The following is a 20,292-nucleotide window of genomic DNA, read 5'->3' on the forward strand; positions in this document are numbered from 1 at the left end:
TGTGTTGAGGTGCTAAGGAGCTGAGAGTTACTGTCTCTGCTCATCTAGAAGATGATCTGCCAAAGACCTAGGCTAGAAGGCAGAACCCTGGGCACAGATGAGCTTCACATCGGAGTTAATCAACAGATCATGCAAATGAGGCACCCATTTATAGCATTTATTTAAATTTTCATTTAAATTGCTGGTTAAATGGAATACATTTAAAATTTTGAAGTCAACACTTGAGCAAATTGGTTTTAAAACTATATATTAAATTGCCGCACATTGCAATTTAATGCATAGTTCCAAGATAATTGCTTATTGCTTTAGGAGTACAAAATATATGTCCAAATTGTTTAGTGTGGCTGATGAGACACAAGAAGCAGTATCTTCTCGTTTGCCTTTTCTTAAAAAAAAGAAAGGTAGAGTGTGGTAATTATCAACGTTATGTCGGACTGAACTCAGGGTATCTGGCTTTGAATTCTGCCTTTACCACTTATTAGCTGTCTGATTTGGGCAGTACTCTTAATTCCCTCTGGCCTCAGTTACTCTATCTGTGAAATGGAGTTAATAAAGATATTTTCATCATAGGCTTATTGGGAGGATTACATGAAGTGATCTGTACAAGGTGCCTGGCTCACTACCTGATCCGTTAAAAATATCTGGTGAATCTTAACTCCTGTTTTTTTTTTTTTTTAAATAAGAGCCATTATATTTTTATTTCCTGTATGGCATCTACTACTAGAAAAGATAAATCACACAGGTGGCATCATCTGTGGCTTGCGTTATATTTCTTTTTGGCAGTATCGTTCTGAACTCTTTGCAAAGACAGTACTCTACTTGTTGACCTCAATCATCCAGACTTGTTCTTGAGAGGGATATTTTTAAAAAGAGAAAAAAAAACCCCACCATATTTGCTTTCTGACAGTATCTGGGTGATCCCTAAATTTTGGAGAAAAAGATAAAAAGAGATGAGGAATTCTGAGGGTCCGTAGAGTATACTAAGGTGTGTCTAATTGGATTTAACTTTCCTGACTTGGAAATGGCTACAGAAACCAAATTATTCAGAGTATGAGTTATGGTTCTCTGGTGTCACAGAAAACAGGATGAGTCTAGCTCACTTTTTGGGGGAATTCAGTGGAAGGATCTTGGAATTCACTGATTTGGAGAGAGAGGTAAATAATTAGACCTTTGAAAAGATAGGAGCCCAGACAACTCTGGAGATTGGAAATACTTGGTACCTGGAGATATCCACCAAAGAGCATAACCTTAATTGACAATCATGCCAAGACTGTGTCTGGGGGTGGGTGGGAGGGTTGTTCCAGTTGGGATGCTGGTTAAGCCCCAAATGCCCTAAGCAAACAAGGAAACTAAAAATGGGCATTCTCGCTACTTAGCCTTATGTCAACAAGGCTAATTTACAGACACAGCAGTGAGTTAAATCTCAGGTTTCACAAATATATGTAGACAAGAAGCAACATGGAGAGTCAAGGAGGACAAAGAGCCAAATGGCACAGGGTGAAAAATGACTATGAGGGTGGCAGTGGCTAATGAAGGAGAGGGACACACAGTGAGTAGTGTTCCTAGTGTACATATTGCACCTTGGTCCCAGAGTTGCCACTGAGCCAGATGAAAGCGTCTCTTCCATAGCCAAGTTCTCCAGTCTGGGGCTGGAGGATGGGGCTGAAATGTACTATGTGGATATAATAGATTCAATTTTCTCATAGAGCCTGACTACCTTCAAATCCTTGCAAGCTGAAATTGTACCCATCAGAAAAGTTCATAAGGCTTAGAGGTGGGATGGTGGGTCGGTGTGGGTGGTTTTAAGAGCTGCTTATCAATATGACAAGCTAAGATATACAGTAGCAGCACATACAGCTTGTCAAGTAATGTTTACTCAAGCGATAGAAATAAATGACTCTGGAAAACCTACTCTCTCGGAAATCTCAGAAGGTTACCTAATTCCTGGCCTCATGTCCAGTGAAAAAGGAAGGCATTTTTGAAATTAAAGTAAATTATCAATATCCATTATCAAAAAAATGGGTATAGAGATCATATACCTCAACATCATACAGCCATAAATGACAAGCCCACAGCTAATATCATCCTCAATGGTAAAAAGCTGAAAGTCTTTCTCCTAAGATCAGGAACAAGACAAGGATGCCCACTCTCACTGCTCTTAGTCAACATAGTATTGGAAATCCTAGCCAGACCAATTAGGCAAGAAAAAGAAATTAAAGGCATCCAAATGGAAAAAGAAGTCAAACTGTCACTATTTACAAATGACATGATATTATAAATAGAAAACCCTAAGGGCTCCATCAAAAAATTGAGTTGTTAGAACAAATCAACAAATTTAGTAACGTTGTAGGATACAAAATCAATACATAAAAATCTGCTGCATTTCTATACACTAATAATGTCCTCTCAGGAAGAGAAATAAAATAATTCTATTTGTTTTTATTTTGTTTAAAAAATTTTTTTAATGTTTATTTTTGAGAGACAGAGACAGAGTGTGAGTGGGGGAGGGGCAGAGAGAGAGAGAAAGACACAGAATCTGAAGAGGCTCCAGGCTCTGAGCTGTCAGCACAGAGCCCGATGCCAGGCTCGAACTCACAAGCCATGAGATCATGACCTGATCCGAAGTCGGACGTTTAACCGACTGAGCCACCCAGGCGCCCCCAAGACAATTCTGTTTGTAATTTCATCAAAAAGAATAAAAAACCAGGGATAAGTTCAATCAAGCAGGTGAACGACATATATATTGAAAACTACAAGACATGAAGGCAAGAAATTGAAGAAGACACAGAAAAATGGAAAGGTATTCCACGTTCCTGGATTGGAAGAATTAATATTGTTAAAATGTCCATGCTACCCAAGACAATGTACAAATTCAATGCAATCACTATCAAAATCCAGTGGCATATTTCCAAAGAAATAGAACAAATAATCCTAAAATCTATATGGAACCCCCCCACCCCATAACGCCAAAGCAACTTTGAGAAAGAAGAAGTTGGAGGCATCACACTCCATGATTTCAAACTATATTTCAAAGCTATAGTAATCAAAATAGTATGCCATTGGCATTAAAACAGACACATAGATCAATGTAACAGAATAAAGCCCGTAAATAAACACACATGTGGTCTATTAATTTATGACGAAGGCATGAAGAATATACATTGGGGAAAGGACAGTCTATTTAATGAATGGTGTTGGGAAAACGGAATAATCACATGCAAGAGAATGAAACTGGACTATCTTACACCATACACAAAAATTAACTCAAAATGGATTAAAAACCTGAACACAAGACCTGAAACCAGAGAGCTCCTAGAGGAAAACAAAGGCAGTAAGCTCCTTGATATAAGTCTTAGAGATGATTTTTTTTTTTTTTGTCATCTGAAACCAAAAAGCAAGAGCAACCAAAGTAAATATAAATAAGTGGGACTACATCATACAAGCTTCTGCATAGCAAAGGAAACCATCCACAAAATGAAAGAATAACCCACTGAATAGGAGAAAATATTTGCCGGTCATATGTCTGATAAGGAACTAATATCCAAAATACATAAAGAACTCATGGCTCATACAGAAGAACTCAAACAATCTGATTGAAAAATGGGCAGAAGATCTGAGTAGACATTTTCCCAAAGAAGACGTGTAGATGTACATGAGAAGTACTTGTACGTGTACAAGTACACGAAAAGGAGCTCAACGTCGTTAATCATCAGAGAAATGCAAATGACAATCACAGTGAGATACCCCCTCATACGTGTTAGAATGGCTAATATCAAAAAGACTAGAAATAACAAATGTTGGCAAAGATGTGGAGAAAAAGAAATGTTTGTGCACTGTTGGTGGGAATGTAAATTGGTGCAGCCACCGGGGAAAACAGTATGAAGATACCTCAAAAAATTAAAAATAGAATTATCATATGATCCAGCAGTTCCACTTTTGGGTATTTATATGAAGAAAATGAAAAAGATTTGCATCCCTATGTTTATTGCAGCATTATTTATAGTAGTCAAGATATGGAAGCAACCCAAATGTTCGTCGATGGATGACTGAATAAAGAAATTGTGGTTATGTGTGTATACATATAGAGTGGAACATCCTTCAGCCCTAAAACAGAATGAAAGCTTGCCGTTTGACGTGACATGGATGGACCTCAAGAGCATTATGCTAAGTGAAATAAGTCAGACAGAGAAAGGCAAATACTGTATGAGTTCTCTTAGATGTAGAATCTTAAGATGAAACAAAACAAAAAACCACCCATAAAGACGCAGACTCATAGATGCAGAGAACAGATGGGTGGTTGCCAGAGATGGGGAGTCAGGGTAGGAGAAATGGACGAAGGGGGTCAAAAGGCAAAAAGAAAACAAACCGAAACAAATACATAACAACAACTAAGGCCTGTCTGAGTAGCCGAACAGCCTGGGCTGCTGTTTACAGTTGCGCAGGTTGTACCCTGCGCACTCTATGGGGCACCATTTATACCACTGTCTAGAAGAAAAATAAAATTATAAGTGAATAAATAAATACATAAATAGGGTTTATGGGACACCATGCATTTATTGGCTATTGGTGGGGCTCTGACAGCTATTTTTTTGGGGGGTGTTTTAGACTCCCTTGTGAGGAACTTGTCCTCTCAGAAAATGGATGGTGTTTAAGCACCCACCTCTTTTGTTGAAGGGGATGCCTTTGTGTTTCAACAGAATCTGAATCATTTGACTAGCATCCGAGATGCTAACACAACAGGATCTCATAAAACAAAACCCTAGGTGATGGGAACATGTCACCTCCAAAAAATGTTATATGTTCGCCAGTGCTTTGCAAGAGAGGAACTGATGCATGGATGCACAAAATGATTTTTTTCTCGCCTTGTTCTGTCACCTTACCATCCAAAGATCATTAGAACACAGATTTCCTGGAGAATAGGAAACTATCCTGTCTTTGGACAGCTTTAGGACTCATTAGAAAGACACAGGATTCCTGGCTTCAAGTTTACAGCAGCACTATTATGGGGAGACGTTAAAATAAATACAAACCTACCATTCTGTCCACTGCCTAGTTCATGTTCTCCCTCTCCCTGGCCTGGATTATCACCATCCTATCTCCCCACCTCCGATTCTTGATCTGCCATCTGACCTCTACACCTGTTAAATCTTTCTAAAGCCCTCTTCTTATCCCGTCGTAGTTCACAACGGCTTCCTACCGCCCACCAAGTAACACCTAAATTCTTTCTATTCAAGTTACTGCAAGATCAGTCCCCATGCCACCCTCCCAACACCCACTTCTCCCATTTATAGATCTTGCCTCTTGGACAAACAAATTGTTGGGATTTCCTTGACACCAACATACACATTCATTGGTTTTTGGTTTTTGGTTTTTACCTGGTTCGCGTTGCCTTTTTATCGTGAATGTTTTTGCCATGACGTTTGTTTCTACCCCATCACAACCAATTCGTACTAATGAGAAATAAATCTTGATTCCCTAAGCCTGCCCCGCCACATTCGTGACTAACTTGCCATTTTCTAGTGGTCCCCATATCAGCGCAGGGCTCCACCGTTTGCCAAACCCAAGAATCACCTTAGATCCTATTGTTTTATTTACCCCCTATGTTCAGTTCCCCAGCAAGTCCTCTTGGCTTTCCCACCAAAATGTCTCCCGTAGCGCAGCACTCCTCTGCATCTCCACTGCTACCTTCACATCAAAGCTTCAGTTCTCTGTTGCCTGGACCTTCCACAGGATTTCCTCAGTAATCTACGTCCACATGCGCCTTTGCGTGGAATCAGACTAATCTTCTATAAATGTAAATCCCATCCTGTTACTCCTCTGTTTAAAACCCTTAAGTGGCTTCGTGTCACTTTTAGAATAAAAGACCTTACCTGATCTGCTCCCTGTCGGTCTTTCCAAAGCTCACTTGGTTCCTTCTTTTCCCTTTTCCTTCCACTTAGGCTGCACAGTCCTTTTCTGTTTCTTTCAGGGGCCAATTTAGAGATTATTTGCATTTTCTGTTCCTTCCTGCTAGGCTGTTCTCTTTCCACATCTTTTTTACATCTGGTTCCCTAAAACACGTCAATACGAATGTCTCTGCCTTAGAAATAGTTTCCCAGGACCAGATCTAAAATAGCTTCTTCTCCTTATTCTATTGAGTCATTCAAGTAATTTCCTTCAGAGCATTTATTAGAGCCTGCAATTATTTTAATTGGCTATCTGTTTGCCTTTTTATTGACTACATCTCCTGTCTACCCGAGTAAATGTAAATTTGTGTCTTCTTGTTCATCTTGCACATGACGGGCACTAAGTAAGTATTTGCTGAATGGTTGAATGAACGGTCATCCTAACTACTGTCTAATCCAGGTGGCCTTTCTGCTTCGCACATTCAGAAGCTCTTCTCTGGAATTTCAGTGTGTTTTGTCTGACCTCAAGCTTCATACTTTACACCCTCTGGATGGGATTCTAGGTATTCGTAAACATGTCTAATTTTCATTACGAGATTTTGAGGTTACCATCTGTGTGTCTGATTCATCTCTGAGTTCCCCCACTGTGCCTATCCCAATGTCTTGCACACAATATTCAGTAAATATTTCACCAAGTGTAAATATAAGCAATATTGATTCACTGTGGATTTCAGCTAATTTCTTAATTTCTTTCTTTCTCTCTGCCTATGGGTAGCCACCCCTCTTTAGCTGAATAATATTGTAAGCATAGTTTTGCCTTTTACTCCTATGTCGTCATATTTGTGGGTTGCACTGTGGAAATCATTCAGTTCCTAAAAAGGCTCTGTGATTCTGCAGCATCGCAGAGGTAGATTCAGAAGCTAAATCCCTACATTCGTTACTATTACCCAAATCTCCAGAGGTTTTGTGGCCAATGCCTTGTATTGTTGTTATTTATTAATCTTTGTTTATTTTCTATAGTCTTTTTAGACTGTCCTAGACTGTCCTTAGACTGTTTAGACTATAGATAGTCCTATAGACTGTAGGTTGCCCATAGTTACCCTCTCATTGATATGTTGTTTTAAGACAACAAAATGGCTTAAAAACGGGCATGAAATTTGAAAGGGATGCAAACAATTTACGAGCCCAGCAGTACCACCCAGGTACATCAGGTAAATTAGGCATCCGCTCTTTTAAGATTAGAAGAGACACCGGACGTAGAAAACTCCAGAACAGAAGGGTGTTTCTTCAACTTGCTCTTTCAGCCGTATTTTCCTTCATTCTGTCTCTCTCCCTAAATATTCTCTTTTCAGATGTTTAGCAACTTGAGGACAGAAACTGTGTTTCTTATCTCTGTATCCCTAGGCACCAAGTTGGGTGCTTGGTAATTGTCCCTTATTAATTTATTAATTAATGCTATCCTCTTTTGCAGGCGTTGATTTTCATGCCCATCTTGGACTGGCCTATTGGGCTTTCCAGGTCCCGACTCTCAGACCTCCCTTGGTCCCCATTGTCTTTTGCACAAGTTTTTGGAAGCATTCCTTGGCTCCCACCCAGATGCCTGGATTCCTCTTTTGATCTATTGTTCCTCCTTCCTATCCTTTGGAAGCAAGCATTATTTTCCTATTGCTAATTTTCTCTTAACGATTAAAGAGTCTTGGATGGGACTCTTGGCTCTAACTGGCAGACTTTCTGATAAAGACCTAAGGCTATTAATTCTAACTTTTACCTGAGCCAACAGTGGAATGTGGGTGCCAAAAAAGAGTTCATATAGACTCAGTCACATTAATAGTTACTATTTCTTGTTCTCTTTAGACTGTTCCTGGCACTTTGCTCAGCACCTTACATGCTTTGCCACATTTAACCCTTCCAGTGACTCCTTAAAATAGACATGGCTATTTCCTCCCTTCACCAGATAAAAAATCTGAATCACATGGAATGTAAATAACATGGATGAAATCACAGGAGCACAATTAGAATTTGGACCAGGATCTGCCTGGTTTCAAAGCTTAAGCTTTGGTATCAGCTAGGGTGCTCATGGGAGCCTTATTAATGGAATCATGGTGACCGGAGCACGGGAAATATGAATTCACTCTATTTAAATTAAAAAAAAATTAATGTTTATTTATTTTTGAGAGAGAGATAGAGAGAGAGACAGAGCATGAGTGGGGGAGGGGCAGAGAGAGAGGGAGATCGAGAATCTGAAGCAGGCTTCAGGCTCTGAGCTGTCGCACAGAGCCCAGCGTGGGGCTCGATCTCATGAACTGCGAGATCATGACCTGAACCAAAGTCGGGTGCTTAACCAACTCAGCCGCCCAGGCGCCCCTGAATTCACTGTATTCTAGAGCTGGGGATACCACACCTGGATTTTTGTGCTATGCCTCCTTTTATAAGAAATAAACTGACCCAGACTCGTGACCATGGGCTATCAGAAACCATCGAAGAAACTGGAGTAGTTCTAACTAGAAAAAAAAAAAAGAGAGAGAGAGAGAGAGACTTAGATGATAGTTGAAAGAAGTCTCCCCGTATTTGGCTCAGAGCCCTGTGGAAGAGAAATTAGACATGTACCCACTTACTGCCAAAGCCTGCGGAAATTATACAAATGCGTACGTGAAGTCACACTGAGAGGAATTTTTGTGACCATTCCAGCTGTCAGTGGGGTGCTACTCTACGTGATGCAGTTTTAAAATTATGATTATTCATTATACCGATACTCAAGGAGAAGACACGTCCTCTAATTCAGAAGTTTCCCCCGATACCTCGACTTCTCTTACAACCCTGAGCCTTAACCACGAATGTCGGCATGGTTTATATTCAAAACATCTTATGGGGGTCCTTCTCATGCCATTGGACACCTACTGTCCTCTGGTTGGTTATTCAGTACTCTGAGGCTCTCGGTTAACTGAGGACAGGAATTGAGTCTACTTTATCTTGCTGTCATTACTACCTCCCAGACGTGGCCTTACGAACTGTAGATGCCTGCGGAACAGAATCTTGTTGGTCCTCCCCAGAGCTTCAGTATGTTATTTACCCCGGTTTCACCATTTACTAGCTCTGTGACGCTGGGCAAGCTAGTTAAACCGTCTGTGTCTCAGTTTCCTCAGCCGTAACACGGAATACATAACTGGAGTTTTGGCGACCGTTAAATTTGTTAAATCTGTAAAACTTCGAGAACAGAGCTGGACACGTAGCCTGTAGACATGTCTTGTGTGGCTGTACATTTTGAGGCCCTAATCTCCCTGTGAGACTTGGAGGTCCTTGAGGAAATGATCCACTTCGCGTGTTTGGCCCCTAAACTGGTTGGTGGCCTGTGTGGCAGATGATGGCTACATGCTTGTTGAAATGAATGCCTAAGTATTAAAGTTTAGAGAGAGCCTAGACAACTAAAGCTGTTAGATTTTGGGAGGACCTTAGCGGTCACCAGAACAGTGAATCGTAAGTCCAGCTGGACATTAGTGTGTTTTTCAGCAGCGTTAGTATAAGTTAGAGCGCTTGCCGAATTCCAGATTTTGAACACAGCCTAGAACAAAATCGTTTGAGTAGCGACTTAGGCATCTGAATCTTACTCAGCTTTTCTGGTAGCCAGCCCAGCACTTTCCTTTGTGTCCTATTTTGTGGATAAGGAAACTGAGACATAAAGAGGTTGTACTCTCCCAGGATCGGGGAGCTTGGGAGAGAGATCGAGACTAGAACTCAGCTAACTTGACATCGTGGCCACTGGGTTGTGCAGGGGATCTTTGGATTGTATGAAGGGATTGCGTAAGATGACTTCCCAGACGTCTCTGCCGTTAGCCAGGCGGTCCTCAGAGTTACTGAGTACCTACCCGTGCTAGCTGCTGAACGGGTTTCTGACGTGACCAGGAAAATGAGACACGCATCCTTTTCCTGCAGGATTTTACAGTCTGGTGCAAGAAACCAAACCGCTGCACAGAAACCACAGTGCAAGCTGGAGAGTGACAAGGCAGGAGGTGTGGAGAGCTGCCCGCTCAGTGGGGGCTGAACTGCATGACCGCCATCTTGTGTCCTGAACATTCTGGCAGGAAGTACTGCTGTGTTTACAGGGCAGCCCCCCACTCTGTGGCCCCTCTTTCTACTCTTCCACTGTGGCCCCTTGGTCTAGAGTTCATTACCTTGTCATTTGACCACGCTGAGGAGATTTTCCCTTTCTACTACTGTAGCTTACTGTCGCATGGAGTTTCACTTCTCCTCCGTGCACTTATGTATTTAATAAGTATTATTGGTTGCCTGTTACTGTTAGCTAAAATTTATTGAGCCAGCTAATATTAATGACTTTTTTTTTTTGCGTGCCCACTACATAGCAGGCACTGTTTTAAGTCTTCGTCTGTGTTAATTTACTTAATCCTGCGTCAAAGGAAGAGGCCACTGCTCAATAACTGAAACAATATTTGAAGTTGAATGTATTGTTTGCTCACCAGGGAAATCTGTGCATCTCTTTGAACAAAGCAAACATTGATCTCATACAGAGCTTTGGGAGGCATGGGATTGGAGAGCCGGTGGACATTCACAAGTCAGAGTTTAAGGGGTCAACTGCCTTTCACATTTGGAAGTGTGGTTCCTAGGGTGAGGCTGGATGGACTGACTTTCAGAAGTCAAATTCCTACAAGAAAAGGAAGGAGAGAGCATAGAAAGAGAGAGGCTGCAGCAAAAAGTATGGAGAGGAGAGGAAAGTGAGAACCTCCGTGTGCAGTTTCCTTTCACAGTCCAGAGGCTACAGCTCAGTTTTCCTGTTGAACCTGTTCCCTGTTCTTCTTCCTGTTCCTCCTGTGTCTTCTGTAGGCCATGGATTGTATGAATTGTATTCTAGATCTACCCCATCCCCAGCCAAAGTTGTCTCCCGCTCAGTTAGTCAGGTAACTTACAATGGCATCGCAGAGAAGGGGACATTATCGTTGGTTGGTTGAAGGGTCAAGGAGAGCTTCTTCTATTTAATAGCCAACAAAGGCTTATCAGACTCCTATAAATTGCCAGGTACTTTCTAGGTGTTACAGAAACACAAGTGAAACCAACAGACAGAAGCTTATACAGCCAAACCTCTATTGGAGAGACAGATACTTAGACAAATAAGCAAATAAGTTTATATTATATGTCACATCATGGTCACTAATTTTGAGTCAAATAAAGCAAAGAAAGAAGGTGGAGGTGAGAAGTGGCTACAGTTTGAAATCAGGTCGTCAAGAAGGCCTCTTTGAGAAGCTCATGTTTAAGAAAAGAGTGAAGAATAGTGAAGAGGCCAAGGTGGATGGAACTTGGTGAGCTTGGAGGACAGTAGTAATAGATGAGGTTTGAAGTCCAGGAGATGATGGGGACAGGAGATCATTTAGGGCCTTAGACCTCATTATAAGGACTTTGACTTTTTGGTTGATGAGATACAGAGCCATTGGATGGTTTAAGTCAGCCTTGATCTGACATATTGATTCAAGGGAACATAAGAGCTACTATGTTGAGCACAGTCCATACGACATGCAGGACAAGGGTGAGAGCCAAGGGTTAGCTGGGAGGCTACTGCACTAATCCAAGCTTTTGATGGTGGTTTGGACTAAGGTGGTAGGGGAAGGGGTGATGAAAAACAGTCATATTTTGGATTTATTCTTCATGGAAGATTCTTCCCATTGAAAGACTTCATTATTAACCACTATACACACTAGCAGTTAGATTGGAAATCCTGGGTACATATCCCGGAAGATCACAGTTTGACCTACTTACACAAACTTCAGAGGGTCTTTTCCAACCTGGGAAAAAGCATGGGGAAGAAGAGGCACATTGTCACATCTGGCAATAGAATTAGAATGTATATATCAAGAAAAGAAGCATAATCTGTCTCCAGTTCTTTATAGTTTTTATAGATTTTCTCACAGATAATTGCATGAAATATGGGGATTTCTTTGCTGTGGAGACAAAGATGACTTTAGTTTCAATTTCACTGCTTTTCTGGTTGCAAGTGGGTGTTTGACATTTTGTGTGTGTGAGAGAGAGAGAGAGACGGAGAGAGAGGAGAGAGAGAGAGAGAGAGAGAGAGAGAGAGAGAGACAGAGTGATTCTGAGAGAGCTACAGAGTGACTGCTATTCCCTGAACGATAAAAACCTGAAATCCTACTAATGAGGTTAAAAAAACTAACTTTTTCTCTCTGCCTAATAATAGCCCTGCCTACTGACATAACCAGGGTTCCCTGAATAATCGCCCTCTTTTCCAGTTTATTTTTGGAACCTAAAATTGGGAGGGAGGAAAGTGCCTTTAGGTGTTACAGGCTTCCCATCTGAAAGCTCAAACCCTGGGCTTCCACATTTGGCCCTGAGCCGTGTTGAATGCACCCTTCCAAGTGAAAGATAAGTCAAAGTGAAGGGTGGAACTGAAACCCGTCCTTGGAGCTCTGGATGGTTTACCCTTCAGCGTGAGGTTAAAAGATTGATCCTTTGCTGCAGAACCCGGCTGTCCCAAACTGGGGAATCTGCCTGTGCCATTTTTATCTGCCTCCATGGACACCAATTGGGTTTGCCAGTGACAGAAGTAAAGCCGCAGAATTTTACCAAAATAAACTACTTTGAGGAAAAGACGGATTTTAAGGCATAATAAATGTTAATACTGTTACGCTTTTTATGCTTTAGTAAGCATAAAAATATTTGAAATGCTTATGGGCCACTGGCATATGTTTCTGGAAATTTCCACAATGCACATTACAGGAGGAAACAGAGACACTGATTAGAGAGAGAATAAAATTGAATCAAAGCTTGTGGCAGATATTGGTGGAATATTTGGATGAAGTTGCCAGAATTATTTTTGTGGAGGGCTATTTTGGGTAGGCAGTAACCTTTATTCTCAGATATAGATTTCCATGTTGACTTTTAACCTTTAGTCACTGACTGGCAGTTGTACCTTCCTGAAAATGTTCTTTTCCATCCTTCTGCCTGTGCCCAAACTGAAAGTTTGAAAAATTTAAGGGTATCAAATGTGGGTTTACACCAAACATCATGCATCTCACTTTCCTTTTCTTCTTCTTCCATAAAAAAGTGGCTGAGTACATGTAAGGAGGGGCCCTCAGGGACAAAAGCAGTGTCTTTAATATAGAGGGTCATTTAAGCATGAGCTTCAAATGTAAAGTTGAGAGAGGTGACCTAGAGATCATTTTTTCTTCAGGAATGACCCATTCCTACAAAAGGAATATATGGCAGTCCTTAACAAATTGCAGAAGAGTGGATGTGCACAAAAGAGACATGGGCTTGTGTCTACAATCATCTTTTTGTACATGTGTTTGAAAGGTGTTTGCAAGAGTGAGTAAAGTAGGTTGAATTTACATTTCTTGAGCTCCTCCGCACTCCCTGATGCTAAACAAGATGCTGCAGGAACGGAAAATAGAACTTTCTTTCCTTAACTCTATTATGCCATTGGGAACTATAAAAAAACTGTCAGCTTCAATGCCCCACATGTATTAAAAGAGATATGGGGCGCCTGGGTGGCTCAGTCGGTTGAGCATCCAACTTTGGCTCAGGTCACGTTCTCGCGGTTCATGGGTTCGAGCCCCGCGTCGGGCTCTGTGCTGACAGCTCAGAGCCTGGAGCCTGCTTCCGATTCTGTGTCTCCCTCTCTCTCTGCCCCTCCCCCACGCACATTCTGTCCTTCTCAAAAATAAATAAAAACATTGAAAAAAAGAGATACACCATTCGAAGCTGGGGTAGTGACCCATTTTTCCCCTTGTGTTTTGTTGTGATCTGATTAGATTCCATCTCAGACATGATCTGTTTGTGTGCTTGCAGGAGACCCCCGTCAACAAGAGATGGTTCCAAGTAAGAAGAGTGCCATTCTCGTGGATGGGGTTGTACTGAACGGCCCCACAACAGACGCAAAAGCAGGAGAAAAATTTGTGGAAGAGGCCTGTAGGCTAATCATGGAAGAGGTGGTTTTGAAGGCTACGGATGTCAGTGAGAAGGTAAAAATAAAAGACACCTGTCAGAAATCTGAGGCATGGGAAAGATAGGTTCTTTCCCAGTCTGGTGGTTCGATGTAAGGGAAAGTGGGAAGCTCATGCTATTATTTCCTTCCTACCTTTGTTTCAAGGGGATCCCGGGAAACAAAGCGTGAGCCCCACCCCCTTCCCCCCAGCATCTACTTTCCTAGGAGGGTTGGCGCCTAACTTTGGCAGCCATCTTTTCTTGGGAGACTGGCTGAGACCTCAGACCTTGACCATGAGGGCATGAAACACAGGAATGAAGCTTCTGCGCTGTAACTGTGTTGATTATAAATAACCTGATGATCTGATTTATACACGCCCTAAAAAATACTCTGCTCTCCATTGTCATGGGCACATCCTTTTTGTTACTGGTAAAACACAAGTGGAATGGGGAAAAGGGTATGAAAAGTTTAAAAATTTATCTAAAGGTCCTTCTCAGGAGCTTGTCTGAGCTCAACTGGAAATCTTGGTGAAGTCTGACTTCTGACTGGCACCAGTTACTGGTCCTGGGTTTCAAATTCAGGCTCCAATTCAGATTCAAATTGATACTTCAATTATTACTAATAACATCTACTCTTATGAGTATTTTCTGTGTGCCAGGTGATGTTCTCAGGACTATTCCATATGAATTTGTGCATTTAATCCTTACAAAAACACTAAGAAGCAGGGACTATATGTTAACTCTCTTTTAAGGTTGAGGAAAAAAGTGAGGCAGAGTAGGTCAAGTCCTCTGCCCAAGGTCACATGTTAGTAGGTATTAGAGGTGGCACGAAAATCCACGCAGCCTGGCTTTAGTCTGTGCTTTGAACTTCTCCTCTGTATGTCTCTTATAATTGCTCAATAATCCTTTATCACATTGATTATCTTTCATATTGGAGTTGAAGTATCAACAAATAGATGTATAGGAGGGATTCTTATTCCGATTCTATTAGTCAAAAATAAATATCGTTTAAAAAAGATTTTGAATGTGGAACGGTATTTATTCTGAATTTTTGATCACACGCATTTGGGAAAACTAATAGGAATAAAGACGAAAGTGTCTCATGAACTTAGAATAGCTACATTCCAGGCAAAATCACTGATGGTATTTCTTGCTTACATATTTATAATTGCATATTTTCTGGTCTTATCTGTACTTGTGAAATATTTTGGACCGGCTTTACTTTGGAGCACACTGCTTTGCTCGTAAGCTTTTTTCCTTTTTAATTGGCCTCTATTCAGTCATTAAATATTAACTGAGTATTAGCTACGGGTAAGCCATTATATTTGGCCCTGGGGGATATAAAGACAAATAAGATAAAAGCTCAGCTTTGAACAGAATTTATAGTCTAATTGGAAGGATAAGTTTTCACTGGACAAGAGAACAGGGGGTCCCAGTAAGAATGTGATAAATGTGTGTGATTGGGGCTGACTTCGGGGATTTCACAGAGGAGTGGGCAGTCTGAGCTTTGATGTGGGTTGTGAAGGTCAAGTAAGATTTTGAAGGGCAGAGAGAAGCCGACCCATGTGTGCTGAAGAAAGTGGGAAGGCAAAGAATGGAAAGAGCATTGCAAAAGGGACATTTTGCCCAGAAAGAAGGGCTCGTGTAGGGGGCTAATGGGAGATAAGACAAGAAGGGGAGACTTAAGATCCTAAGTTATCAGTTAAGGAACCACAAGTTGATTGCAGTACAGTCACCGTGTCTCTCCATGTGAAGTTGGGTTGAAAGCTATGTTGAATTTGAGAGAAGGAGGTGGAATTTTTATGTCGTGAATCTAGTCTACTTTCTCAGAGATCCAACAAGGCACCTTTGAAAGGTGACCTTCAGATACATCCCCACACTTTGTGAGTTGATTACTTCTAGTGCCTTCTCTTACAGACATTTAAAAAAAAAATGAGTTGGGGCACCTGGGTGGCTCAGTCGGTTGAGCATCCGACTTCAGCTCAGGTCATGATCTCACAGTCTGTGAGTTCGAGCCCCGCATCGGGCTCTGTGCTGATGGCTCAGAGCCTGGAGCCTGCTTCCGATTCTGTGTCTCCCTCTCTCTCTGCCCCTTCCCGCTCACGCTCTGTCTCTGTCTCAAAAATAAATAAAAAACATTAAGAAAAAAAATTTAAAAAAAAATGAGTTATAGGGACGCCTGGGTGGCTCAGTCAGCTAAGCACCCGGCTCTTGACTCCAGCTTGGATCATGATCTCACAGTTTATGGGTTCGAGCCCTACACTGGGCTCTGTGCTGACAGTGTGGAGCCTGCTTGGGATTCTGTCTCCCTCTCTCTCTGCCCCTCCCCTGCTTGCTCTCTATCTCTGTCTCAAAATAAATAAAAGTTAAAAAAAAAACTTAAAAAATTAAGTTATAATTTACTTTTAGTAACATTTGCTCCTTTCGGTGTGTGGTTATATGAGTTTGATAAGTCATGTAACTACACCACAATCAAGATATAGAACAGTTCCATCACCCCCTCTACAATCAACCCTGGGACCATCTATAGTCAACCCTGCCCCTCGCCTTAGCCCCTGACAGCTGCTGACCTGTTTTCTGTGCCTGTACTTTTTTTTTTTTTTTTTGCCTTTTCCAGAATGTCAGATAGGTGGGATTCTATCACAAGAGGCCTTTTGAGGCTTGCAATTTTCCCTCAGCAAAATGCATCTGAGATTTATTCATGTTGTGTAGTGTCCTTTGCACATATTATGTTTTCTACAAGTTGGGGGGTCTGTGGCAACCCTCCATCTACTAGGTCTATTGGTGCCATTTTCCAACAGCATTTGCTCACTTCGTGTCTCTGTGTTGCATTTTGGTAATCCTCACATTATTTCAAACTTTTTCATTATTACATCTGTTATATATTATAACAAATTCTAAAATATTGTAAGATTTTTTATATTTCTTACGATCAGGGATCTCTGATGTTGCTGTTGTAATTGTGTTGAGGCACCACAAACCACACCCATATGACAGTGAATTTAACTGTGTGTATTCTGACTGTTCTACCCATTGGCAGTTAGTTCCCCAGTTTCTCCACCCTGTCCTTGGGCCTCCCTATTTGGAGACACAACAGTATTGAAATAAGACCACTGAATAACCCTGAAATGGCCTCTGGGTGTTCACATGAAAGGAACAGGTGCATGTCTCTCACTTTAAATCAAAAGCTAGGGGGCGCCTGGGTGGCTCAGTCGGTTAAGCGGCCGACTTCAGCTCTGGTCATGATCTCACAGTTCGTGGGTTTGAGCCCCGTGTCAGGCTCTGTGCTGACAGCCCAGAGCCTGGAGCCTGCTTCAGATTCTGTGTCTCCCTCTTGCTCTCTGCCCCTCTCCCGCTTGTGCTCTGTCACTCTGTGTCTCTCCAAAATAAATTAAAATGTTAAAAAAATTTTTTTAAATCAAAAGCTAGGAATGATTCAGCTTAGTGAGGAAGGCATTTTGAAAGCCAAGATAGGCCAAAAGCTAGGCACTTTGCATCCGTTAGCCACATCGTGGCTCCAAAAGGAAAAGTTCTCGAAGAAAATGAAAAAGTGCTACTCCAGTGAACACATGAATGATGAGATAGTAAAACAACCTTACTGCTGATATGGAGAAAGCATTAGTGGTCTGGGTAGAAGACCAAACCAGCCACAACGTTATCTCTTAAGCCAAAGGCTGATCCAGAGCAAGGCCCTAACTCTCCTCCATTCTAGGAAGGCTGAGAGAGGTGAGGGAGCTACAGAAGAAAAGTTTGAAGCTAGCAGAGAGTGGTTCGTGAGGTGTAAGGGAAGAAGCCATCTCTGTAACAAAAAAGTTCAGGGTGAAGCAGCCAGTGCTGACACAGAAACTACAGCAGGTTATCCAAAAGGCCTACACTAAACACAGATTTTCAATGCAGATGAAACAGCCTTCTATTGGAAGATGCCACCTAGGACTTTTAAGCTGGAGAGGAGAGACCAGGCCCGGCTTCAAAGCTTCAAAGGGCAGGCTGACTGTCTTGTTAGGGGCTAATACAGCTGGTGACTTGAAGCCAGTGCTAACTGACCATTCTGAAAATCCCAGGGCCCTTAAGAACATTGCTAAATCTCCCGTGCCTGTGCTCCGTAAATGAAACAACAAAGCCTGGATGACAGCACCTCTGTTTATAACATAGTTTACTTGATATTTTCAGCCCAAAGTTGAGACCTACTCCTCAGAAGAGAGATTCCTTTCAAAATATCACTGCTCATTCATAATGCACATAGTGTCACCCAAGAGCTCTGATAGAGATGTGCAGGATGAATGGTCCCATGCCTGCTAACATAACACCCATTCCGCAGTCCGTGGATCAAGGAGTGATTTCAACTTTCAGGTCTTATTATTTAAGAAATATATTTTGTAAGGTTATAGCTACCACAGAGAGTGATTCTTCTGATAGATATGGGCAAAATAATTTAAAAAAAAAAAAGCCTTCTGGAAAGGATTTGCCATTCCAGATGCCATAAATAACATTTGTGAAACATGGGAAGAAGTCAAAATATCAACCTTAAGAGGAGTTTGAAAGAAGTTGATTCCAACCGTCATGGATGGCTTGGACGGTTTAAGTCTTTGGTGGGGTTAGTAACTGCAGATGTGGAAACAGCAAGAGAACCAGAATTAGAAGCGGAGCCTGAAGAGGGGACTGCATGGCTGCAATCTCATGATACAACTTGCACAGATGAGGAGTTGCTTCTTATGAATGGGCAGAGAAAGTGGTTTCTTGAGATGAATCTACTGCTGGGGAAGATGCTGTGAAGGCTGTTAAAACGGCAACAGAGGATTTAGAATAAGACATTAGCTTCGTTGACAAAGACGTGGCAAGGGTTTGTGAGGATTGGCCTTGATTCTGAAAAAGGTCCTACCATGGGCAAGATGCTGAGAGCATCACACGCTACCGAGAAACCATTCATGAAAGGAAGAGCTGGTTGATGCAGCAAACTTTATTGTTGTCTTACTTTAAGAAATTGCCACACAGCCGCCCCAGCCTTAGGCAGCCACCGTCTCGATCAGACAGCAGCCATCAACGCTGAGGCAAGGCCCTGTGCCCCATGATGGTTTGCGTCTTTTAGCAATAAAGTAGTGTTGCTCCATAATCTCCTCGGGGGCTTCCTGGGTGAAATCTGAAACTGGCTCCTGGCAGAGGGCAAGGAGAGACCAAAGAAACGAACAGGCCGCTCCAGGTTGGTGGGGGCAGTTTTAATGAGCAAAGGGAACTTACGTAGAAGACTTGTCTTGGGCGGCAGCAAGATGGGCGGATCCCTGAGCCTGCCTGCCTCATCTAGAAAGTTTACATACATAGAGATAGATAGAGGCCTCAACTGGGTTCAGCCAAATACACTGTGCGACTGTTCTCAACACCACGTCATCTCAAGACTGTGTCCTCAGAGCCGGAAATGCGACTTGAACCCACATTCCAAGGACGGGGAGGGGGTGAGTAGCCTCCAAGTGCCCGGGTCCAGCTTGTGGGTCACCTGGGTGGTCACCTCTTCTCAATGACCTCCCCCAACAAGTGTTTTTTAATTACAGTACGGACATTTTTTTGAGACATGATGCTCTTGCACACTATATATAGGACAGTGTAAACATCCCTTTTATAGGCACTGGGAAACCAAAAGTGTGTTGGACTCACTTTATTCTGATAGTCACTTTATTGAGGTGGTCTGGAGCCAAACCTGCAGTGTGTCTGAGATACGCTTGTATCAATAGTCATTCCTTTTGATGGTCTCACTTTTGATTGAACTCTGCCTATCATGGTTCTCACATCAGACTTTAATTTCATACCTCTTGTACCACTTAGCATTTCCTCCTTCTTTCCCCAACCTCCCACCTCCCAGTCTCCTGACTTCCTGGCTACTCCCTTGTCTCTCTCCTCCTCTCCACAGCCTAACTTTTTAAAGAGTGTCTACACTCCCTCCCTCCCTCTCTTTCCTCACCTCCCACACCCTCACTCCATGGCAATCTGGCCTTCACTCCCACCTCTCTAAGCCAAACTGGTATTGCCAAGAACACCTCCTTGTTGATAAATCCCATGAGCACTTCTCAATCTTTATCAAATTCGGCCTCTCAGTAGGATTCAATAGTGATGACCATCTTCTCCTCAAAACATTCTTTTTTTCTTTGTTTTAGCAGCACTAAACTCTTCTCAGATTGTCCCTGCTTCTCTGGTTTGTCTTCCACCTCACAAGTGAGCTTCTCTCCCTTTGCCTGTATCTTAGGTATTGTTGGTGCCCAGGTGAGATCCCGTGCCTTTCTTCTTAGCGGTAGGTTCTCTCTGAGCCATGTTATCCATATTGTATTTTCATAGTATATGCCTAGAACTGCGTTTCTTGTCTTTGACAAGAGCTTCAGATCAACTGCTGCACTCCCTTTGGAGGTCCTGAGAGGCCTCAGACTAAATACACTCAAACCTCATCATCCCCACCCCACATCCCACCAGATTCTCCACC

At 42.1% G+C, this 20,292-nt stretch overlaps 1 protein-coding gene across 1 annotated transcript in view; it reads left to right on the forward strand.

Annotated features, from left to right (window-relative positions):
* Positions 1 to 20,292, forward strand: part of GADL1 (glutamate decarboxylase like 1) — a 170,279-nt gene that overhangs the window by 16,339 nt on the left and 133,648 nt on the right. Inside the window, exon 2 of the mRNA XM_040479987.1 lies at positions 13,695 to 13,867. Within this exon, the coding sequence (XP_040335921.1) occupies positions 13,695 to 13,867 (173 nt within the window). The remainder of the gene's footprint in view (positions 1 to 13,694; positions 13,868 to 20,292) is intronic.

This window comes from Herpailurus yagouaroundi, unplaced genomic scaffold, assembly GCF_014898765.1.
Source record: "Herpailurus yagouaroundi ecotype Mexico unplaced genomic scaffold, PumYag 159, whole genome shotgun sequence".
Classification (NCBI taxonomy): Eukaryota; Metazoa; Chordata; class Mammalia; order Carnivora; family Felidae; genus Herpailurus; species Herpailurus yagouaroundi.